This window comes from Amyelois transitella, chromosome 27, assembly GCF_032362555.1.
Source record: "Amyelois transitella isolate CPQ chromosome 27, ilAmyTran1.1, whole genome shotgun sequence".
Classification (NCBI taxonomy): Eukaryota; Metazoa; Arthropoda; class Insecta; order Lepidoptera; family Pyralidae; genus Amyelois; species Amyelois transitella.
Window position 1 is genome coordinate 1,320,792 of NC_083530.1, and position 25,810 is coordinate 1,346,601.

General features: G+C 37.2%; 2 protein-coding genes across 5 annotated transcripts in view; one reads left to right on the forward strand and one right to left on the reverse strand.

Moving 5' to 3' along the window:
* Positions 1 to 325: 325 nt before the first annotated feature.
* On the reverse strand, positions 326 to 8,574 carry LOC106142129 (WD repeat-containing protein 43). Its single transcript, XM_013343755.2, has 11 exons — positions 8,360 to 8,574; positions 7,853 to 8,185; positions 7,190 to 7,356; positions 6,583 to 6,834; positions 5,124 to 5,271; positions 4,502 to 4,669; positions 3,806 to 3,930; positions 2,769 to 2,897; positions 1,932 to 2,060; positions 754 to 866; positions 326 to 453 (listed from the first exon to the last, which is right to left on the reverse strand). Exons 1-11 carry the CDS (start codon positions 8,531 to 8,533, stop codon positions 350 to 352), a joined length of 1,842 nt encoding a protein of 613 aa, XP_013199209.2. The 5' UTR covers positions 8,534 to 8,574; the 3' UTR covers positions 326 to 349.
* A 518-nt stretch (positions 8,575 to 9,092) lies between these two features.
* Positions 9,093 to 25,810, forward strand: part of LOC106142151 (uncharacterized) — a 41,086-nt gene continuing 24,368 nt past the window's right edge. For all 4 annotated transcript variants that reach the window (XR_009657428.1, XR_009657429.1, XM_060951942.1 and 1 more), the window contains exons 1-2: positions 9,093 to 11,114; positions 14,103 to 14,179. Coding sequence is in view for 2 of the 4 variants with exons in the window: in XM_060951942.1 (XP_060807925.1) it covers positions 9,365 to 11,114; positions 14,103 to 14,179 (1,827 nt within the window). In the remaining 2 variants the exon portion in view is untranslated. The remainder of the gene's footprint in view (positions 11,115 to 14,102; positions 14,180 to 25,810) is intronic.

The window sequence follows — 25,810 nt, forward strand, 5'->3', positions numbered from 1 at the left end:
GTGAGGAAAACTGCACATTTAGGCATGATGTGTAACTTTACGTATTAGGTTCCCCTGCAAAGGTTGCGGATGTCAGACGGGAGTCGCTTCGTGTAAAAACCTGACTCACCCAATCCAGGATCCATGGTCAAAGGCATACCCCGGACTCCTCTCCAGAGTGGTGAGGATGCAACCCCTCGATAAATAGTCTATTCGACGCAAAATGATTCAATTCGAACAAGAAGTTCCTGAGATTAGCGTGCTCAAACAAACAAACAAACTTTTCAGCTTTATAATATTAGTATAGATATGTATTGAACGTACAAGGAACAATAAAACCACAGGATAAAAATAACATATAATATATTCATCACTCATCATCTGATTCATCATCCGGCCTGTCCCTCTCATCATCCCACGACTGATCACTGTCAGAATGGTATTTTTCAACTTCCATGTCTTCTGATGTTGAATCTGAAACGTCAATTTATTTTTATATCAGAAATGGGTAAGCTTTTGTCAGACTTAGAAATGTTTGTCAAACTTTCTGATACAGGCATACTTTGCTTAATAGAAAATCCTAACAATGAGTGTTGACTTTGTAGTTAAAGAAATAAATGCATTTTCATCTAAAAGGCAACAGCTTACCAATAGATTTCAGATTCAAATATTGACAGGTGGCTACCCCATCGCCTACAAGAATAGTCCCAAGTTTATTAACCTATCACTTAGTCGTCTTTTATGATAATTCAAGATTCTTAATGCCCTACTTACCATCATTATATTCCAGCACAGCCTCCTGTGAATGTTCATTGTCCGTCTTCCGTTGAGACATGGTGAGGTCCAGTCGACCTCGCAAATTCAGCAATTGGCAGAGGTGGGAGCGTCTGCAAAAAAAAAAACACTATGAAGTAAACCTGCTTGGTATACGCTTTAGCAAGGGTTGCCACGATTTTGTTTGGTTAGAAAAATGTCAGATATAATTTTTATTGTCGTTGAATATTTATACCGTGCCGTGTGGTTCCCGGCATCAATACAAAAAAGTCCAGTCCACTGACCAGGACCACTCCGTCTCTTTCCTATGGATGTCGTAAAAGGCGACTAAGGGATAGACTTGCAAAGTTTGAATTCTTTTTCAGGCGTTGGGTTAGCAACCTGTCACTATTTGAATCTCAATTCTATCATTAAGCCAAATAGCTGAACGTGGCCGTTCAGTCTTTTCAAGTCTGTTGGCTCTGTCTACCCCGCAAGGGATATAGACGTGATCATATGTACATACATACGGTCACGTCTATATCCCTTGCGGGGACTTGTATTCCATACATATGTATGTTGAATATTTATATTTTATGTTGAATAATATAGACATTTTAAACTGATTATTTCTCTCCTCTTTTCTCCTTCTATCTTCTGTAGGAATAACTAACTTTGTAACTATGTATAAATCCTACAACTACATTGTACAAAGCGAAGTCGCTTACCGCGTCTGTAAGTATGCAACGGATTTTGCTGAAGTTTTTTTTTAATAGATAGGATATAGGTTTACTATATGTATAAATGCTAATTATGATAAAATTACGTTATACATGTTAATTAAACTACCTTTGTACCTGTTACTGTTAAAGGTTTCGTCTATATCTGTGCTTAATACCTACAAAATCGGTGGTGTAGTTTGTGTGAAAATATAACAAATATACAATAAGTCTGATCGGTCACCACTGATAAGAGTCTGGCATATTTTTATAGCTTTCGATAGCACTGAATAGCTACCGACAGCGCTGAATAGCTACCGACCGCTCTGAATAGCTACCGACAGCTCTGAATAGCTTCCGACAGCCTTGAATACCTTCCGACAGCCCTGAATAGCTTCCGACAGCCCTGAATAGCTTCCGACAGCCCTGAACAGCTTCTAAAAGCTCTGATATATAAATTTCAAAGTAAAAACCACTTACCTATGTGTAAAAACAGCCAGCAATTGAGCTAAATGACTATGGGCCGCGTTGTTTGAGCTAGACGAAGCTATTAGAAGCGCGGCGTGCGATCTCACAACGGCTTTTATCCACGTACATACTGACGCACATCTGAAACAATTATATATGTAGAGATTGTCTAAGCTGAAGTGACGCGCCCCACTACTTAATTAGTTTATTTAGATGTGTGAGTGCAAATATTAATGACGACACTTCATCTGTGTGGTAGCGTCGATTGTTCAGTGAACTACGATCTGCACGTGAACAATACGGTCGACTTGTCGGGCGATAAATCCGACCACGCTCGCTCTATGGAGCAGCGACGTCATATTGTATGAAACAAAACGTCCTCTCCTCTCGAACGTTTAAGTTCAACTAAACTAGTTGGGCAACAAAATTCAACAAATTTGAGAAAAACAGTTTGAGCCTAACCGGCAAATGAACGATTGATGTTTAGGTGTATTGCGTCCATATTTGATATTTGCTTGTGTGCGTAAATACGAAGGTGGGGCGCGTCACTTCAGCTTAGACAATCTCTACATAATATATTTATTTATGTAAGTACGAAGAATCTGTGTTGGTTCCAACACTTATGTACGAGAGTGAAAGTTGGGTGTGGCAGCAAAATTGTAATTTAATGCATACAATACACAAACTAAAACTATTAATAAAAAAAGATGACCACAATAAAAAACAAACTATTTATACATACATACAAACATAAAATCACGCCACTTTCCCGGAGGGGTAGGCAGAGACTACCTCTTTCCACTTGCCACGATATTGCGAAAACTATTTATGTTGAAAAGATAAACTCACTGCGTCGTTTTCCTATTAGCCATGATGAGGAGATGTTGCAATAACAAAGGCACGCAATCCACCGGCAGCGAAGCTACGGTGCGATTAGCTACAGCTGGATCGTTCTTCAGTAATACCATTTGTGTTAATCTGAAATAAAGAAAAAAAAATAATAATAATATTTTTTTTTTCACTTTTTTTGCAATTAAAAAAAATGTTATTCATTATTATAGGATACTTCATATCGCTTAATTATTGTCAAAACGTTTGGTTTCACAACATTGGTTGACGTCAAATTAATTACTTAAAAACTTAAGTTTACTGCCACTTCCAAGGCGTCAGTGCAGAAGAAGCGGTAACAAACCGCACTGAAGCATTTTCTTCAACAACGTCAACTTCACAATTATCCAAACTTAGAATAGAATGTGGAGGAGAGAATACATTGTAGTAATAATTTAATTTTAGTGATCAATTTTTATATTTTACATAGGTACTATTCGACATAATTTGGGAAAATGCTTCTCAGTTTGACCTGTATGTATGTTTGTCCGCGATTATCTCGCGTTACACTAAACCGATTTAGATGCTTCCAATTAAATGTTTTTAACACTTAGGAGAAGGTTTTAATAATTTAACCGACTTCAAAAAAGGAGGACATCGATTGGTCTGGAGGCGGTTCTCATGTTATTTTAAAAAAAATATTTTTCACATATGACTAACCCTTCTTTTTTTCAAATTTCTTCTGTTATGTATATATATGATTAATAAATAAAATAAATAAATAAATAATAATAAATATATACGGGACAAATTACACAGATTGAGTTAACCTCGAAGTAAGTTCGAAACTTGTGTCACGAGATACTAACTCAACAATACTATATTTACAATAAATACTATATTTATAATAGATAAAGATCCAAGACCCAGGACAATCAGAGAAAGTTCGTTTCTCATCATGCCCTGGCCGGGATTCGAACCCGGGACCTCCGGTGTCACAGACAAGCGTACTACCGCTGCGCCACAGAGGCCGTCGAATATATAAAAAAATAACTCACTCTTTGTCCTTTGAATGTAACCCTTGCATCAGTAGCTTCGTAAGGTTCTGGTTGACAGCGGCTTTACTTCTGCTTTTTGGGTCCAACGCTAAGTTTTCTAGACGGGCCTCCATCGGCACTTCTATCTGTAAAACAAAATAAACAAACATACATTATAATCACGTCTATATACATTGCGGGGCAGACAGAGCCTACAGTCCTAAAAAAGACTGAACTCGTTAGCTGTACGGAATTAATATTCAATTAGTGACAGGTTGTTAGCCACTCCCACTCGCGTCTGACCTCCGCCACCTTTGCAGGGGAACCTTACCCGTATTGGATCGATCATGCTCACACATCCAGCTACTTGAATGTGCAGGTTTCACAATAAGAGCATCGGTTAGTATTCAAATGCACATAACTTCTCAAATAGTCATTGGCCGAGTTGGGATTCGAACCTGCGCCTGCGCATCACGCACCAGGCACCTTACTAATTAGACCACCGACGCTCACACATACATACATACATACATAAAATCACGCCTCTTTCCCGGAGGGGTAGGCAGAGACTACCTCTTTCCACTTGCCACGATCGCTGCATACTTCCTTCGCTTCATCCACATTCATAACTCTCTTCATGCAAGCTCGGCGGTTTCGGCTACTTTTGACCGACCAACGCTCATGACAGTGGAAATAACAGTTTTTAACACAACTGACCTGCCCACCGGAAGCGCTCCGCTTCCTCCCCACCACCCCCCCCATAGGCTCCACGTACGTCACGCTGTCGTCTTGTTTCAACTTGTTCTCAATCGTGCTGCTCCTTCTATTCTTCTTAACGCTATCACCGCGTATGAGAACTTGCGTTTTAGATTTTAATTCTGGCGTCTGTGAAAAAAAAGATGTATGTAATACTGAATAGAGGAAATGTAATCACTATACATACAACATACATACATACCAAATAATCACATAACAAATAATCACATACCAAATAATCACGTCTACATGTCTTGAGGGGTAGACAGAGCCGATAGTCTGGAAAAGACTGAAAGGCCACGTTCTGCTGTATGGCTTCATGATGGAATTGAGAATCATATAATGACAGTTTGCTAGCCCATCACCTACAAGAGGCCTATCCCTTAGTCATCTTTAACGACACCCATGGGAAAGACAGTTGCAGTGTGATGTTATATAGCCTAAAGCCTTTCTCGATAAACAGTCTATTCAACGCAAAAATAATTCTTCAATTCGAACCAGCAGTTCCTGAGATAAGCACGTTCAAACAAACAAACAAACTCTTCATCTTTAAAATATTAGTATAAATACATGTAAAACTTACGATTCTCTCAAAAGTTGTCACCGTTCCGTTGCTATATCCGATTAGGATGTCCGAGTTAAGCACTTTACAGCATTGGAGCGGCAAGGGATGGGCGGCCGGCGACGTCACTTGTATAGTGACCGACGGTTTTAATGGCTTCGCTGACGCCCTGCAAAGGAAAATGTCAAGTTTGTTTATTTATCAAAACAACAAGGTATAAATTACATACATACATACATAAAATCACGCCTCTTTCCCGGAGGGGTAGGCAGAGACTACCTCTTTCCACTTGCCACGATCTCTGCATACTTCCTTCGCTTCATCCACATTCATAACTCTCTTCATACAAGCTCGGCGGTTTCGGGTACTTTTGACCTGACCCTTTACCAGGACAAAAGGTATAAATTATTGTTATCAAACATAACTTATATTGTTGTAATGTTGCTAACGTTTTCTAAATTTTCAAGTTCCGTGTTCCATGACAACCAACCACGGATGACACGACAACCACTCCCATGTATTTAACATGGATGTCGTAAAAGGCGACTAAGGGATAGACTTATAAAATTGGGATTCTTCTTTTAGACGATGGGCTAGCAACCCGTCACTATTTGAATCTCAATTCTATCATTAAGCCAAACAGCTGAACATGGCCTATCAGTCTTTTCAAGACTGTTGGCTCTGTCTACCCCGTAAGGGATAAAGACGTGATCATATGTATGTATGTATGTAGGTATAAATTATTGTTATCAAACATAACTTATATTGATTTATAATACTACTAGCATTTCTAAATTTCCAAGTTTTGTGTTGTGTGGTTACTGGCACTTAAGAATAGAACCACTTCATATATTTACCATGGATGTCGTAAAAGGCAACTAAGGGATAGAATAATAAATTTGCAATTCTTTTTGTAGGCGATGGGCTAGCAACCTGTCAACTATTTGAATCTCAATTCCATCACGTAGCCGTTGACTAAGGGATAGGCTAATAAACTTGCATTTCTTTTTGTAGGTGATGGGCTAGCAACCTGTCAACTATTTGAATCTCAATTCCATCATGAAGCCATACAGCTCAAGGTGGCCTTTCATTCTCCCAAGACCTGTTGGCTCTGTCTACCCCGCCAGAGGCCTCAGAAGATGATTTTGAAGAATGCAATTTCTTATACAAGACAAGGTGTGCCCGCGACTACGTCGGCGTGGAATAGTAATTTTGGGCATCATTGAAGCATTCAAGGATGAATAATTTTCCCCATTTTATTTTCACATTTTCCATTATATCTTCGCTCCTAATAGTTGCAGCGTGATGTTATATAGCCTAAAGCCTTCCTCGATAAACAGTCTATTCAATGCAAAAATAATTTTTCAATTCCAACCAGTAGTTCCTGAGCTTAGCGTGTCCAAACAAACAAACTCTTCAGCTTCATAATATTAGTATAGATAGATGTGTAAATTACATAAAGTCTTGAAATTCCACTCACCCATTAAGCATGTGATTATAATAATGCATAACACCGCTCCTAGTTGTCGCACCAATATTCAGAGCCGTTCCGTTCTCGTCTTCCCTCACTGTCACATCGACGTATCTCGGTGCGTCCTCGAGCACAAAGTTGTACGTAGGTGATGATGATGAAGAGAGTTTCCGCTGTTTCTTGGACGGTGTTTGATCACCGTTGACTTGCGGCTGGTCCTCCGCAATGGTTACGTCCCAGAACGATAGGAGACGTTCGTTTCTGAAAAATGAAATAATTTTTTATTTAAAAAAGGCTAATGCCGTGTGGTTCCTGGCACTAATAAAAAAAGAATAGGACCACTCCATGATTCCCATTAATGTGATAAAAGGGGACTAAGGGATAGGCTTATTAACTTGGGATTCTAGGTTTAGGCGATGGGCTAGCAACCTGTCACTATTTGAATCTCAATTGTATCATTAAGCCTAACAAACTTAACGTGGCCTGTCAGTCTTTTCAAGACTGTTGGCTCTATCCCGTAAGGAATATAGACATGATTATATGTATGTTTGTAGGAAAGGCTTATAAACTTAGTATAAAGTATGTATATACTATAATAAGTACGTATGATACTCACAGTGCTCCGACAATCAGCCAACAAGACTTGTTGAGTGTGCATAGTGAAAGTAATGCGTTCTGCGTAGCGTTGTGTCCGAGGTTCCTCACGATGGTCGCATCGTTATTGTGCAACCGCCACAGGCAGACTTGCCATGATGCCGTTATGAGGTATCTCGCTGGTGTATTCTGAAAATCAACACAAAATATTATAATTCGGAGTTACGTGCGAGTTCTAGTGGCTTGTGGTTTCCAGCAATTTAGAAAAGAACCTCCAACCATATCTTTCCAGTGAATGTAGTAAAAGGGGACCAAGGGGTAGGCTTATAAATTTGGGATTCCTCTTGCAGGCGATGAGCTAGGAACTTGTCACTATTAGGCAATTTAATTCTATCATTAAGTCAACTCTACATCCCTTGCAGGGTAGCCAAAGCTTACTGAAAGGCCACTCATTCAGCTCGAAAATGTAAAATGAAAGGTTAAATTCTAAATATAATAGGCATCAATAGAAAAAGGCGAAAGCGATGGGCTAGCAACCTGCCACTATATGAATCTCAATTCTATCATTAAGCCAAACAGCTGAATGCAGGTCTACTAGTCTTTTCTAGACTGTTGGCCCTGTCTACCCCGCAAGGGATACAGACGTGATTATATGTATGTAAATATAATAACAAAGAATACTCACCAAATTATGAGGTACGATTTTTATAGCACTTATACTGTTTCCTTGCTTATTCTTACTATCAAAAATAACATTATACTTATTCCTAATCTTTCCATTACTTAAGTCCCAATTATAAACGTAATTCGACTTATTACAACTGAATAATCCATATTTTCTGTGCCAATCTACTGATGTTATAAAACTGTTGAAGTTTCCCGATTTCTCCTCCTTCAAAACATGGTCAACTTTAGCCTGTGTCACTGAATATATTAGAATTTTCCCACTGGACGTCCCTAACGCTATACATTGTGTCTCGCTGTCTGAAGATTTCCGCTTTGTTTTCGGCTGGGTCCCCTGGAAAGATTTTAAGGTTATGTTTATCAACAGTTTGTTTTTTGTAATTTCCAACGTATTGTCGAGTAGTTTTAAGTACGAGATATTATAAATAAGTTTATATTGAAGTAGATTGTGCAATAAAATTGATTGTGTAGATAAGCTGAGTGGTTTAAAACCACGTGTGGTACTTACGGTAGAAATGCCTACAAAGACCCATTTTAGACATGAAGGTGGAGAAGTCAGGTGGAGGTCTGGAGTGTACTCTTGTTTTAGGACATTCGTTTCTGTGTCCCATATTCTAAGTCGGCCGTCTTGACTAATATTTGAATAATATTTCCCGTCTTCGGAAAACGCGGATTCCCCCATGTTTCATGTCAATTTCACTGAATGAGATTAACGACTGACTGACAGTTCCGATTCCTTGTACGCGGGGTGAAGTTGAACAAAGGTGAACTGTCATAATTAATTATATAAAAGGATAATTCTCTACCTGTAAGAAAAATAATTGGAATACTTTTGAAATAATCAGGAGATAATATAAGTTATTTCCTTATTGTTTTTGTAAAAAAAGTTAAGATCATTAGAAGCGCGAATTAATTAATGATGAATGTACGAAATGTTTTTGCTTAGAACGGAACTTTTATAGATAACCGATAAGGTATTGCTACCACAAATAAACTGTATAAATTTTGATGCACAAAGCTTTTCATAAAAAGTAATGTTTTTATAAAGAATTTATTTACAATAAATAATAAATTTTGATTTCAACTGGTATAAAAATGTCATATCGAAACTGCTTTGATCACATTTTATCAATTGGATTTTTAAGTTTATCTAAAAATGTTGATTTGAATTTGACTGCACTTAAGGTATTGCCATTACAAGCGAGGTCAAAATTATCATTCGTCCATCAGTTGGACAGTTTCACTTGGAACGTCATTAACATCTGTCATGCAATATTTTTGCTCCCTATTGTCCGTGGTCGCAAATGTAGGCGGAGTAAATTTTAATTTTTAGTTTATTAGCCGTTCTCGTTCCACTTTTCGATAATATTCTTTTATTTTCTACCACCGCGCCGAGTGTTGTATTTTCGCTAAAGTATAAAACAGTGATGTGAATTGTGTATTTAAATCAGTGCCTTTCTTTTGATATGCTTTTGTGATTATGATGTCATATTTCTGTTTAGATTCTTGAAAAATGAGTGTTAGTGTCGAGCTGGACGTGTCCAGTCCCTTGTCCGAAGGGCAAAGCGCTAATTCTGAAGAAATATCTAAATCTTCCGAGAGTTCAACCAAAGACCTTGGTTCAAATTGTAATAATGATAAATCCGAGCCTGGTTCTCCCAAACCTCATCCGATGGCGTTCACGATCGACTTCGGCGAGGCTAAGAAGGTTGACAACCGTAGACTTGAGGAATTGGCTAAAAAATCGCAAGCAAGACATCAAAGGGTACAATCGATGTCTGCTAGTATAACTAAACCCGCTTCAGCCCCTCAGAAAACTCCAATGAGCGCGAAACTCCCTAGGAAAGCCCAAGGTTACAATTCTGAGGGTTATTTCTCATCCGATCAAGAAGATAGTGGCTTATCCGGTTCGGTTAAACTCCGGAGTAGTCCATTAGCTCAATCCACTCAAATCACTTCTCCAATAATTAATAGACATGTCAAATCGCCCATTATAGACAGCTTCCAGCCAAAAAGAACGTCCAAAAGTCCAATTGTTGATAGTATTATGTCCAGAAGTGAAAATTATACTACAAGACAAGATCTGCGATTGCCGTTGAAAAATGCAGCAAGTTCCTATTTGCGAGACGTCCATAGAACGCCTAGTTACGGTAACTTATCCTCTAGTTATCAACAAAAACATAATATATCAGATATTGTTGATCAAAGTCCTGATGGAATGATGCTAACAGATATCTCAAGTCCAGAACTCGACATTCTGACCCCTGATAATGGTTTATCCACCCCAGAATTGTCAAAAAGCCCATTAATAAGAAAAACCAGGGCTACATCTGAAACACCAGATTTGTTCAAGAAATGCGTACCCAAAGTTGAGCCTTTGTACGTAGATGATGATATAGATGGACAGTCTAATAATTCTTCTACTGGTACGTACACAATTGAAGGTGATAACTATACTGAAGAGCAAAAAGAAAGAATGAGCATCGACCGTACATTCGGAACAGACTTATTAACCAATGCAATAGAAGAGACAATAAATAAACGCAATGATAGGGATCCAGAACTAGTATTTGACATGCCTAACCAACGAGTTATAACGAAAGAGCCACGAAGAGATGTTGCATTAAGAAGTCCGTTAACAAACAAAACATTTGACTTACCAAAAGTGTCCAAAGAAAAGAATGTACTAGAAATATCCTGCTGTTACGAATCACCCAATGAGAGCGATTTGGCTGCTCAAACTTCGAAACAGATAAAATCAACCAGGAGTTACTTAGAGAAAATCAAAAATAGAGTACGAACTATAACAGAAAAGACATTCACTAAACCTCCATGTAAGCAAGAAGACGCAGATGTGGGCAGTTTCACATCTGTGACAACATCGGGCGTTCTAAGTTCAAAAAACCCGGTAAAAATCGAAGCGCCAATGAGAAGGCGTTGCAGTTTGACAAAATCGGAAATAGACAAAACGGATTACGTGCACAGATTATCAAGGGAGTCTTCCGTGCCAGTGTCGTTGCCCACCGCTAGACTTTCAGAGGAAAAATATGAGAGTACTGTAATGAAGAATGCTCAAAGAGCGGTCAAAGATGTGACGGCGGAACAGGTCGTGGGCAAGCTGTCGTATTTGAGCCTGAACAGGTGTAAAGGTGATAAGACCTGGATCCAGGATTGGGCGGAGAGTGTGAAGAAATACAATGGGTTGGATGAGGTTCCGTGTGACGATAGACCGCCGATTAGCCCGCGACATGTGACTGGGAAGCGTAAGTAACTTTGTAAATTTTAAAATTGCCTCTTGATGTATTTTCCCGTGGATGTCATAGGACAGTATCGATAGTGGTGGGTGGTAGGACACTATCTGATTGTTGCAACTAGCTATCGATACTACGAAAGTATCGATATCCATAGGGTAGATGATTTTCGAGGCCAACTATCTATAGAAAAAGTATCGCTATCCTGACCCATGTTGGATTATTATCATTCTGTTCATTATAACTCAGTTACCTGGGATATGCAGGTTTAATCACGATATTTTTCCCTACCGTTATTGTATCCTTATCTGATCATTCTAATTTTAAATTCAAATTATTTTGGTAGTTTGCAACCATCTTGGAACATACCAATTTGAAATTGAGAAAAAAAATGCATTAAGTATCTATGTTTACATACGGCCAGTCAGTCTCATTTCGTTATCTACTCTATGACGCTCTTACCATAGAGATTATGAAATGCTGATAAAGTGATAACAATGCACATTTTGACTCACGTGCATAACATACACAAACAGATTACAAATCCTTTATTTATTTCAATAAAGGGAAATGACTCTTAATTATTGCCCAGTAAAAAATATTGGATTAAGTAAGGTGTGGAGGAGGGATTTATTGTAAACTCTTTAATTTAAAAAATGTAGATACCTCAGGGAAGAAAAAAAGAATTTATCCCATTTTACCAAAAGTTCAGTTTTCAAGACTGTTGACTCTGTCTACCCCGCAAGGGATATAGACGTGATTATATATATGTATGTATGTATCAACCCTTCCTGGTGACAGCAATGCTGCAACGTGATGATATGTATATATGGATGTTAACCTTATCACAAGTGTGATGCAAATATTAAACAGCATTGTAATCGCTTATCAAACTCTTGTAATCCTCATAAAACAAGATGGTGTAAATGCTGTGACCTAGTAGGCGATAGCGAGATGAGAATTCTGAATTGATAACCTCCTTTTTTCGGTGGTTTAGTGAAAGATTGTCTTATAAGTAAAGCATGATTTTTTGATAAAAATTTTGGAGGTACTCTGTGATTAATATGATTTCTCAATATCCTATGGATGTCGTAAAAGGCGGCTAAGGGAACAGGCACATTCATTTTGTGCCGCTTTTGCCATGATTCATTATGAGTTAGGTGCTGACCATCATCAGTCAAACGTCATCTAATTGCGAAAAAAGGTGTCAACAAAAACACTCCTATTTTGGACAGTCTTCAAAAAACTGTGAATCAACAACAATAAACATATACGTTAATAAAAAAAAAACAAACAATAGGTATGCGTAATATTATGAGATGACATCACACAGGTGGGTATGAAACAAAAACATGATAAGATCATGATGACCTTTTGCCACGAAATACACGATGTGTTATAATAATTCATTAATTCATTCTATCTGTGTAATTTGTCCCGTATAGGTTATTTATTTATTCATACATACATACATACATATGGTCACGTCTATATCCCTTGCGGGGTAGACAGAGCCAACAGTCTTCAAAAGACTGAATGGCCACATTCAGCTTTTTGGCTTAATGATAGAATTGAGATTTAAATAGTGACAGGTCGCTAGCCCATCGCCTAAAAAGAATCCCAAGTTTGTAAGCCTATCCCTTAGTCGCCTTTTACGACATCCACGGGACATCCATGCATTTATTTATTCATTTGGCCGAAAGTTATAAAAATAATTTCCTAAGTCGCCATTTTGGATCAAATTATATCTTATGCCTCGTATTGTGAAAATACTAAAACACATGACGGTTTTTTTTGCATAATACTAGCAAAGTTTAAGTGAACAGGTGGTAATCCTACTACTATTATAAAGGCGAAAGTTTGTATGGATGTTTGTTACTCTTTCACGCAAAAACTACTGAACCGATTACCATGAAATTTGGTATGTAGGTAGCTGAAGACCCAGAATAACACATAGGCTACTTTTTATCCCAGAGTTCCCGCGGGATTGATAGGGTTTCCATGCGGACGAAGTCGCGGGCGGCCTCTAGTAATATGAATATATTTGCATTTACGAGACCCACGTTGGATGACTCAAGATTTTCATGGTCACGCGACAGGGTTGTCACAATGAATAGAATATAATAGAATAAAATAGAATAGATTTATTTTCAAAATTGGACACAAGGTATCACTTATTGACGTCCAATCACTTAAATCTAATTAAAACCAATACCGCTTCCAAAGCGCACGTGTAGAAGAAGCGGCGGAACAAACTACACTGCAGCATTTTCATCGGACGTCAATTAACAAATATGGATCTCTTAAATCTAAATCGTGGACGAATGCACATTGTCTAAATGTAAACAAAATGCGGATTTTCTTAGGCAGTTCTTAAAGAAACGTTCTTAATTTCATTTACATTACAAAATATGATTACGGCTTATTCGTAAATTTTTTCATTAAAAAATTAAATTATACCCGTGACACGAAAAAGCATAGTGATATGACACTATTCATAATTATGTAATTAATTTTGCTATTAACCATATTTTATTTTAGAAATGTATTTTGCAAATAAAAATAAAACATATCAAGATTGTTTACCTTAATTTCTGAAATTGTGGCCAGTATCAGTCTTATCAAGACTGTTGGCTCTGTCTACCTCGTATGGGATGTTAACGTGACTATATGTATGTATGTTTGGTTGTAGACAATATGTAGGTATGTGTGTTTCTAATATGCTGCCGTGGAATAACTAAAATGCCGTTTACTGACATCAGGATTTACACCTTTTTTACCAGTAAAATAAGAAAAAAAAAAACTCTTTCGATCTGTATATACGATTTTTTGGTACGTATACCTTTAAGTCATAAATAAGCGTTCTCATTGATGAATGGCATCAGTTTAAATTTTTACCGCAGTTTTTGACGTTTTACTTTAAACAAGGATTTGGCAGATAACGGCATTTTATTTAGTTATACCAGGGCAGTATGTAATCTTTATTATTTTTGTCCACAGCACCTAGCCCACACGGCGGCGGCTCTCCCACTAAAATTCCAAGTCCCGTGGGTACTATGATGCATAGAAGGACGCCGGTAAGTTATACATATTTTATTTTTGTAACTAGCTACCTGCCTTGGCTTCGCTCGGGTAGAATTATAGATGTGATAATATACCATCCTCCTTTTTTTTAGGCGATGGGCTAGCAACCTGTCGCTATTTGAATCTCAACTCTATTGTTCAGGAAATTTTAACCGACTTCAAAAAAAGGAGGATATCGATTGGAGTCAGTTCTCTTTTTACACAAGTTATTGATTTATATAATAGGTTGCTTTATAACAGCCCTTCTTTAGTATATAAATAAATATATACAGGACAAATTACACGTACCTATTGAGTTAGCCTCGAAGTAAGTTCGAGACTTTTGTTACGAGATACTAACTTAACGATACTATATTTTATAATAAATACTTATAATAGATTAACATCCAAGACACAGGGCAATCAGAAAAAGTTCTTTTCTCATCATGCCCTGGCCGGGATTCGAACCCGGGCCTCCGGTGTCACAGACGAGCGTACTACCGCTGCGCCACAGAGGTCGTCAACATATCTCATCGCATGTTTTAGGAAGAACCAAAGAAACTGAAAATATTCACAATGTCTATGCCTATAGACCAGTAAACTAAAAAAAAAGAAGAATGAATCAGAAGAATTTCTTATATTTTTTTAAAATTGTATTGTAATATTTCTCATTAAAAATGAAAACACATGTCCTGTTATTTTCTTTATTTATTATATCAAGGAAATGGTTCTTTATTTTTCGTACTCGCCTTAACAAAAAATGTTCATCAAGGAAAGTGAACTTAGCATCTTTCTTTTAGGCAGGCTAGCAATCTGTCACTATTATATATATCATCTCCATATATACATACATTAAATCACGAGTATATCCTTTGCGGGGTAGACAGAGCCAAACAGTCATGATAATACTGAAATGCCACGTTCAGCTGTATGGCTTAAGTAATTGAAATTCAAATAGTGACTGGTTCATCTCCATCTCAATTCGATTCCATTATTAAGCCTTACAGCTAAACGTGCCCTTTCAGACTTTTCAGGATTGTTGACTCTGTCTAAACCGTTAAGAATGAAGACGTGATTAGTATGTATTAAACGTGAAGATATGGACCACGATGTGACAGAGAGACAATCTATACTAATATTATAAAGCTGAAGAGTTTGTTTGAACGCGCTAATCTCAGGAACTACTGGTTTGAATTGAAAAATTAATTTTGTGTTAAATATACCATTTATAGAGGAAGGCTTTGGGCTATATAACATCACGCTGCAACTATAAGGAGCAAAGAAATAATGGACAATGTGAAAAAAACGGGGAGAATTTTTCATCCTTGAGGGCTTGAGGGCAATAATGCCCAAAATGACTATTCCACGCGGACGAAGTCGCGGTCACAGCTAGTGTCAAATAAATCTTGATAATTCGAGAGCCATAAACGGTATATAATAATGTTATTTTATTTGAGTCAGAAGCTTGAATTTTAAGCTCGTTAAGTGTTTATTTGGTAGTGCTGTTAAATTCTAAAAGGGTGATCGTAAAAGCCTTACAGGAGTTTGCGATGGAAAAGGAAAATAGATATTTAAATGACAGTCAGCGATTTAGTATCGAATTGGCAATCATTAAACAAAATGGCGTTGATTAGTGATAAATATTTTTTATATAGTTATGTTAGTATGAAACATACATACATGTAGTCTATATCCCTTGCGGGGCAGACAGAGACAACAGTCTCGAAAAGACCAATAGGCCACGTTCAGCTGTTTGGCCTAATTATAGAATTGAGATTCAAATAGTGACAGGTTGGTAGCCCGTCGCCTAAAAGAAGAATCCCAAGTTTATACGCCTATCCCTTAGTCGCTTTTTACGACATCCATGGGAAATAGACGGAGTGGTCCTATTCTTTTTTCTATTGGTTCCGGGAACCACACGGTACAGTTAGTATGATACTTCGAAAAAAATATATGATCGAAGGAGTTTTATTTGTAGTTTTTTTATTTATTTAGTTTTTTTTTATAAACATCGCGATGAAACCTGCACATTCAGGCAACTGGATATGAATGGTAACACTGATCCAATACTGGTTACTTCTCCTGCAAAGGTTGAGGAGGTCAGTCGGGAGTCGCTTCGTATTAAAACCTGTTATAACCAATGCAGTCTCCTCTCCAGAGAGGTGAGGATGCAATAGGAACCAACTTAAATAGGTACTAAATTTCAATGCCTAGTTAGACTACCTAGGTGTCCGCCGTGACCTTAATTTATACAAAATTGTGAATATCTCAAAAACTATTTAACCGATTTTGATGCCCCGCGAACTTTGTTAGTTCTAATAACAGACCCTACATACATTTTAAATTTCATCAAAATCAGACCAACGGTTTGAAAGTTACCGCGTTACGAACATACATACATACAAAAAAAAAATATGCCGTGTGGTTCCCGGCACCAAATACAAAAAAAGAATAGGACCACTCCATCACTCTCCCATGGATGTTGTAAAAGGCGACTAAGGGGTAGGCTTACCTATAAATTTGAAATTCTTTTAGGCGATGCGCTAGCAACCCGTCACTATTAGAATCTCAATTCTATCTTAAAGCCAAATAGCTGAACGTGGCCTATCAGTCTTAACAAGACTCTTAGCTCTGTCTACCCCGCAAGGGATATAGACGTGATTATGTGTATGTATGTATGTAAAAAAAAATATTTTCGGTCCAAGTTGATGGCAGATCTCAGTACACAATTAGACTGCGTTAATCTTTCATTCGATTGTCTTATTTGTTCTGGATAAGGAAGCGTTGGGGGACTGATTTATGGTTCAAGATGAATACTCCTTTTTGTCGAGGTTAGGTCATAGATATAATAGAAAAGTAGATGCGGTAACTATAGTTAAAAAAAATAATAAAATTCTGAAAAAAAAATAAACCAGATTTTAGATACACTAAAAATATTTTAAGATTAAATTTATTATATAATTATCACTAAAATTAATTATACATCGTACCTAAGCGATACGTGGGTTGGTAACTAAACTACCTACACCAATTTCTGGAGCTGATGCCCGCAACGTTTCCAAAAGTAGGTATATTGTGTGTAAACTATCGGACTTTCAAGGCGGTCTAATTGACAACCTCTTTTTTTACTACGCTTTTATTAGCTTGGGTTGTATGTATGTATGTATGTATGTATGTATGTATGTAACGGAATCTTTGAGCTTAATTTTCACTGATTTCTAAACGTCTGATCAACTTGAAACTTTGCACACGTATCAAGGACCGATGACAATGCAATATTTTGATAAGAGTTTCTCATTATCCTTATTAAAACTGCCAGGATTAATAAATTCATTTTTAGATCCTTCGTATGAGAGTAAGAGAGACAGAGATAGCACCAGTGCCAGTAATCTCCATACAAGAAACCAAGAAGTTCTGACGTATAATGAGTCAAAAAGAGATGTAATATATTTCCATATAATGTTACTATTAACCTGAGGCTTTTTTATTTCATCGCATCGCTCCATTTAGAATTACCATTAGAAACAATAGTAGAATTAGTAGAATATTTTAAAACAATAAAAAATATATAAGTAATAAAACAAAAGTAATAAATGAAAATTGAACAACTAAATTTACAACAATACAAGAATAAAGTTACTACCTACAGAACTTTGCGATATTTAATACGTATTTAACATATTAATGCGATTCTTGAATTAACATTATGTAACTTTTGCATATTTATAATAGCAACACTGTAATACTCGCTTGGAAAATGAGTGACAGTTTGTTTATTTATGTAAAATAAGTTTTGCAGTAAGTTTTGAATTCGATTCTAACACCTGTAAACTTTCTTTCTGTTTTTTTACCGGTGCCTGTGTATTTACCTATTTGCACTTTGTTTTGTGCTGATAACTTGTCGTTATTTGGAGTTTGGAATCTTCCGTTGAGTCGAGCTTTGTTCTTCCGGATATTCGTGTGATTTTATCATCTGAGATTGGACTCTGACTGTGTTCACTGTGTTGTGCAGATATTTTGAGATAGGACTCCTGTAAAAAGTACCTGATTATTTGAGATAGGAGTCCCAAGTTTGTGTTTGTTTTTGTGAAAGACAGATTTTACTACAAAAGTGCCACGATGTCTTCAGATAAACATTGTTGCGTTCCTGGTTGTAAAGGCAGTGGAGGTATGTTTGAAATATTTTTGTTCCTGTATCAATCTGCCTCTTAATCTTGTGGTTTGATTCCTGGCAAGGCCACAATCGAAAATTGTTATGTTTGCTGGATAGTCAAAAATATTATTAACAGTGATTTATCACTATAAAATTCTTTTCAACTGGGTTTAACAATCATCATACATACATGCATACATATAATCACGTCTATATCCCTTGCGGGGTAGACAGAGCCAACAGTCTTGTAAAGACTGATAGGCCACCTTCAGCTATTGGGCTTTAAGATAGAATTGAGATTCAAATAGTGACAGGTTGCTAGCCCATCGCCTAAAAAAGAATCATGATGATGAGAATATTATGAGATTTAATCCAATCAGGCCACATATAACTTTAAGAAAGTTAGTTGTGAAAACCTCCGGCGATGGGCGCATGGTTGCGAAAGTCATTTCTAGTAAGATAGTTATACAGCGTAGTAGAAGTAGTAGGAAGTTAACACTTCTACCAAAAAATAATTGTATAAAAAAACTAAAAAACTAGGCGTTTTATTGCTAATCAAACTAAAAAATAGAAAATAAATAATAGTTTAAAAAAAACTAAAAAACTACGCTTTATTGCTAATCAAACTAAAAAATAGAAAATAAAATTTAAAGACAAAGGAATTATAAAACAGTAGTAGCAAGTCGAACAATCGGTTATAGTCAATTACCTCCGATTAAAATTATAACAAAATTAAATTTATAAACAAAACAATTTAAATCAGAGTAAAAAGCGTGGGGTGCATTTTACTTCATTTTCATAACTCTCTTGTCATAAATATATGCTAATAGAATGATTTTAATATTTACTACATCAGGCACCCCACGCTTTTTACTCAGATTTCAATTGTTTTGTTTATAAATTTAATTTTGTTATAATTTTAATCGGAGGTAATTGACTATAACCGATTGTTCGACTTGCTACTACTGTTTTATAATTCCTTTGTCTTTAAATTTTATTTTCTATTTTTTAGTTTGATTAGCAATAAAGCGTAGTTTTTTAGTTTTTTTTTTAAAGGAAGAATTCTGGAAATAAACCTAAGCAGACGAACTTGCCTGAAATTTCTGTATGCAGGTAGTAGAAAGGTGCAGTCCTTACCCTAAGACACATCCTGCACATTCAGGCAACTGGATGTGAAACTACCATCGATCCAATACGTAATGATCGTGTAAAAACCTGACTCACCCAATCCAGGATCCATGGTCAAAGGCATACCCCGGGCTCCTCTCCAGAGAGGTGAGGATGCAACCGGGACTAAAGCCAGGAGGAAGAAGACATATGTCCTACGCTACAACATGGTAATGTGTGTTTGGTGGTTTTTAATACCAAACACACAAAACAGTGTCGAATGAGACATGACTTTAGTTGTGACTTAGACAGAGCCTTAGACGCGAAAGCCTCGTTAATAAGCAACACAAAATTCAACTTTATCTACTCACTAGCCGTGCCCGCGATTTCGTCCGCGTGGAATAGTTATTTTGGGCATCATTGAAGCCCTCAAGGATGAATAATTTTCGCTGTTCTTTTTTCACATTTTCCATCGTTTCGTTCCTAAAAGTTGCAGATGTTATGTAGCCTTAAGCCTTCCTCGATAAATGGTCTACTCAACACAAAAAGAATTTTTCAATTCGAACCAGTAGTTCCTGAGATTAGCGCGTTCAAACAAACAAACAAACAAACTCTTCAGCTTTATAATAATATTAGTTTAGATTAAAAAAAAAACGTTTCCAACACTTAAGTTTAAAAATTTGAGTCTGCGCGGCGTCTTATTGCGTTTCGCCTCGTCTCGTTGTGAATGACGCTGTCTATAAGTTTTTATGTCTATGGTCCGACTCATGGTTCTTTTTGCTGAGACGATGTGTCTGCCAAGTATTTCACAGCTTCGTAAGTGGCCATTTCGCCGTGGAAATTAAGTAAGCAGTTTGTTTTAAAGGTTTTTTTTATGTGCATGTTTAATTTAGTTCGCCAGGTGTGAGATTTGAAATGTAATTTGTGTCGAAATGCAGAATTTTTTTTTATTAATGTTTTTTTTTTAACATACATACATACATACATAAAATCACGCCTCTTTCCCGGAGGGGTAGGCAGAGACTACCTCTTTCCACTTGCCACGATCTCTGCATACTTCTTTCGCTTCGTCCACATTCATAACTCTCTTCATACAAGCTCGGCGGTTTCGGGTACTTTTGACCTGACCCTTTACCAGGACGTCCTTAATTTGATCAAGATACGTTCGTCTAGGTCTTCCCACTCCGATCTTTCCCTCCACACTCTCCTTGGATATCTGCTTAGTCAACCTGCTTTCATTCATCCTCTCCACATGACCGAACCATCTTAACATACCCTTTTCTATTCCTGTAACTACATCTTCTTTCACATCACAACATTCCCTTATCACGCTGTTCCTTATCCTGTCACTCAATTTCACACCCATCATACTCCTTAACGCTCTCATTTCCACTGCATTTATTCTGCTTTCATGCTTCTTTTGCCATACCCAACTTTCACTCCCATACATTAATGTCGGGACCAACACGCCCCTGTGCACAGCCAGTCGAGCCTTTTTGGATAGTTTCTGACTGCTCATAAAGGCATGCAAAGCTCCATTCACCATGTTCCCCGCGTTCACTCTCCTTTCAATATCACTATCATACTTGCCATCTGATGTAAACTTTGATCCTAGATATACAAACTCTTTCACTTGCTCCACTTTTTCTCCTCCAATCAAAATATTACATGCTGTCATTTCTTTCTCCATTTCAAAAACCAGTGTTTTAGTTTTACTTACGTTCACTTTCATTCCTTTCTCTTTTAAAGCTTCATGCATACAGTTTACCATCTCCTGTAACTCCTCCGCTGATGACGCCAGTATAACCTGATCGTCGGCATAGAGCAGACATTTGACGAGTAACTCATTCATCCTTAATCCACTTTTAGACTCTTTCAAATCTGTCAAACAGCTATCCATAAATAGGTTGAACAGCCACGGTGACGCAACACATCCTTGCCTAACGCCTTTCTCAATCTTAAACCACTCAGTGTGCGCTCCGTTTATCCTGACACAAGCACTCGAATCCTCATATAAGGATTTCAGTGCTCGTATTAAGAGACTGCTCACCCCATGCATAGAAAGTGCTGACCACAATTCATTCCTCTCAACTCTGTCATAGGCCTTTTCCAGATCTACGAATGTGCAATAGACTTTTTGACTCTTGGCCAAAAACTTTTCGGCTATGCACCGCAAGGAAAAGACCTGATCAGTACATCCCATTCCCTTTCGAAATCCCGCTTGAGCATCCCATATTTTGTCATCAGTTTCATTCCTGACTCTATTAATCAATACCTTAGCATACAATTTGCCGACGACGCTAAGCAGGCTTATACCACGATAATTTTTTGCAGTCCAGCTGTGACCCTTTTCCTTTGTAAAGTGGCACGATAACAGCCTTACACCAATCTTTTGGTACTCGGCCGCTTCTCCAACACAAATTGAAAAGGCAGTACAACTGACTAGCTACTACGCCTTTTCCTGCTTTAAGCATCTCGACCGACACTCTATCACACCCAGCAGCCTTTCCCGCTTTCATACTCTTAAGTGCTTCCACAATTTCGAACATTTCAATTTCGCCTTCCATCTCATTCTCTTTTTCTTCGCTATAGCAGAAATCTTTCTTATTTCCTTCCTTTTTTTCAAATAAACTTTCAAAATAGTCCTTCCATATCTTTAGTACACATTCTTCTCCTTTCACAACGCTACCATCCTGGCATCTGATCCTAGTCAGCTCTCTGGTTATAGTATTTCCTCGGGCTGACCTTACGGATTTTCAGAATACTTTCAGATTTGACTGAAAGTCTTCTGATAGCCTTTTATCAAAATCCTCTTTATACTCTTCTTTCTTTCTAATCACAGCTTTCTTAACCAAATCTTTCATTTTCTTATATTCCTTACGTGCTTCATTCACATCTTCATCTATAACCTCTTGCATTCTTAAGTTAGCTTTTGCTGCTAACAAATCCAGCCATGCTTTCTTCTTTAATCGCACAAGTTCTTGCACATCTTTACTCATCCACGCATTTTTGTGATTTTTTCCTTTCCTTCTTCTACTTACACCACACACTTCAACAGCTACTTTCACAATTCTTTCTTTAAATTCCTTCCATCCATCTTCAATATCGCTCATTTCCTCTAAATCTTCAAATTCATCCTTCAGTCTATTAATATACTTCTTACCTACATCCATATCTTGCAAATTTTCTACTTTTACTCTTTCCAAAGCGCTGGTTTGCTCCCTTACCCTGTGCCGCCAGCGATTGAAGATACCCCTTATCCGGGATATCACCAGTAAATGGTCCGAGTCAATGCCAGCACCGCGATATGCACGGGTATCCAGCACTTTGTTCTTCAATCTTTCATCTACAATCACAAAGTCTATCATACTTTTTAAAATACCTTCCACTCTTGTGTAGGTGTGGATCTCTTTATGTTGAAACATTGAGTTCGACACAAAAAGATCCCACTCTAGACAAATTTCTAATACACTTCTTCCATTATCATTCACCTTTTCGTCACCAAACGCACCAAGCACCTTTTCATATCCATCACGCTTTACACCCACCCATCCATTAAAATCACCTAACATAATAATCTTCTCATTTGGCTTGGTAACTTTCAATACTTCTCTTACACTATTCCAGAACTCCTCGTTTTCGCTTTTTGCTGATGTTGTACCCCTCGAACCCACATCCCAAGGTGCATAAACACCTAGAACGAAGATCCGAGTGATTCCAACTTTCAGCCTAATCCATAGAAGACGAGGGCTGACACACTCATACTCATTCACGCACTCAGCCATTCGTGCAGAAAGAATTAGACCGACCCCTTGACAGCCTCGGCTGGTACTGGAAATTCCAGACCAATACGCCGTGTAAGGGCCGTGCTGCGTCGCGTCGCATCCTTTCCGCTTCGTTTCATTCACGCACAACACATCCAAACGTCTTTCATCCATCATCTGGCATACTTCCTCAATCTTATCCTTCATTCCTCCTCTTACATTCATCGTCGCAAAGCGGCTTTCAGCAGACCGCATACCGTTTTTTTTTAAACGGGCATATATTTAAATAGGTCAACTAGCTTTTGCTCTTTGTTACGCTCTCGTGAGGATTTCAAGAAAAGAACATATGTTTTCTCTTCGAATCTCTCTCGAAATTCGAAATCTCTTCGTGCCAACCCCTGGACCCTATAAAGTACCTACATGTCAAATGACTAGACTCAGCTGTTCTTCGATAATATTATTATCTATATTATCAGTCATTCATTTAACTCCTAATTCATTTGTTTTTTCTCATTAATCTCAATTCTATCATCAAGCCAAACAGCTGAACGTGGCCTATCAGTCTTTACAAGACTATTGGCTCTGTCTACCCTGCAAGGGATATAGACGTGATTATATGTATGTATGTATGTGTGCATTTACCTCTTTTACATTTTATAAAAACAAGAGTGGGACGTGAAAATTGGGCCAGAGCGATAATAAAATATTCGAAAAATTCGTTGATGATAAAAATTTTTACTTGTTTCGTAACAAATTTCACGGTCTCGTTTCGTGCCGTTTCTGACTCGCGAGTGTAAAATTAACTGTACTTTGACTTTCCATTTTAATTGTGCAGTTTTATTTGGATTTCATATTAATTTTTAAATTTTGAAGCGTTTTCTAGAAAGCAAAGAATAATTTCTTGTGGTTCCCGGCACCAATACAAAAAAGAATAGGACCACTCCATCTCTTTCCCATGGATGTCGTAAAAGGCGACTAAGGGATAGGCTTACAAACTTGGGATTCTTTTTTAGGCGTTGGGTTAACAACCTGTCAATATTTGAATCTCAATTCTATCATTAAGCTAAATAGCTGAACGTGGCCATTCTGTCTTTTCAAGACTGTTGGCTCTGTTTAACCCGCAAGGGATATATACGGGACCATATGTATGTATGTACACAAAAAATAAAATTCGTGGTAACTGGAAAACTGAAGTACTTGCCTACTTATCTCGGGAAAAAGTGTGATAGACGTTTATTTTTTTACTGCTAAAACACAAACATTTAAGTATAACATGGTTTTCGATAACGCCGATAAAAAAATAAAACAATCGATGCAACGCATCCGAAAAATAATTTGGAATAATAACTCTGAAGGCCTTCGCCTTTAAAAAATGCGGCATTCAAAGCGTGACTCACCTGTCAAACTTTCGCGGTATAATGAAAAAAATGGCGAATATACGGTACTTTTTGATTCATTGGTATTTTTATTGGATAAGTAGAATTCCTCTAAGAATATTAACTTAAATTGAAATTATTCTACCGAAAAATGAACTTCTTAATAATGTGGAAAAGTGTTTTGTCCGTCAGTGCATTCCATTTTTGCGGTTTTATTGTATTGTACAATAATTTTGAATTGATAACCTCTTCGTCTAGAGAAAGTGTCACATCGAATCCATTAAGCTGTTATAACTGCGCTTCTGATACAGAATTGACTTTGTTTTTTTTTTAATGTTTTAAATAAAAAATATTTTTTTAATGCAATCGCGAGTAGTAGATTTAAAAAAAAAATCCTTTCATATACTAGAAAATATAAGATTTTTCTAATCTATATTATAATCAGTAATTGTAACATGTGTAAGTATTGTAAGTGCCGTGTGGTTCCCGTCATCAATACAAAAAAGAATAGGAATACAACTCTTTCCCATGGATGTCGTATAAGGCGATTAAGGGATAGGCTTACAAACTTTGGATTCTTTTTAGGCGATGGGTTAGCAACCTGTCATTATTTGAATCTCAATTCTATCATTAAGCCAAATAGCTGAACGTGGCCATTCAGTCTATTCAAGACTGGTGGCTCTGTCTACCCCGCAAGGGATATAGACGTGACCATATGTATGTATGTATGTTTGTTTTAGTCTGTGTCAATGTCCTAAAAAACTATAGTAAAAAGTTATCCTGAGTTCTTGGCATTTGGTACCAATGTCACGTACTTCTACGAGGAAAAATTAAAAATAATAAAATTCACAGTGTATCTACCCACTAAGTACCTTCTTCCACATTTTTGACACTATCTTTTTTTTTACTACAAACAACAATATGACAACATAACCTCAAAATGTGACGCAAATTGACAAATAAGCGCCATTAAAATTTAGAACAAGAGAAGTGAGCTATTATTTTACAAATCGTGACCGAATGAATCACATTTAGTTATGCAATGCATAACAATGGTAGGTATTTGGGGTGTGTAGCGAATATAGCTGGAACCGGTTTGGACAAAGCAGATGACGGTCTCACGTCACAGCGAATTATTCTCAGCCGTTTAAGCATATAAAGTGTCACTTTACATGCTTTAAATGCTGTGAAATGTTACGGTGTGGAAAATAACCCGCTTTAGCCTTTAAAAATCCAAAACCTTGG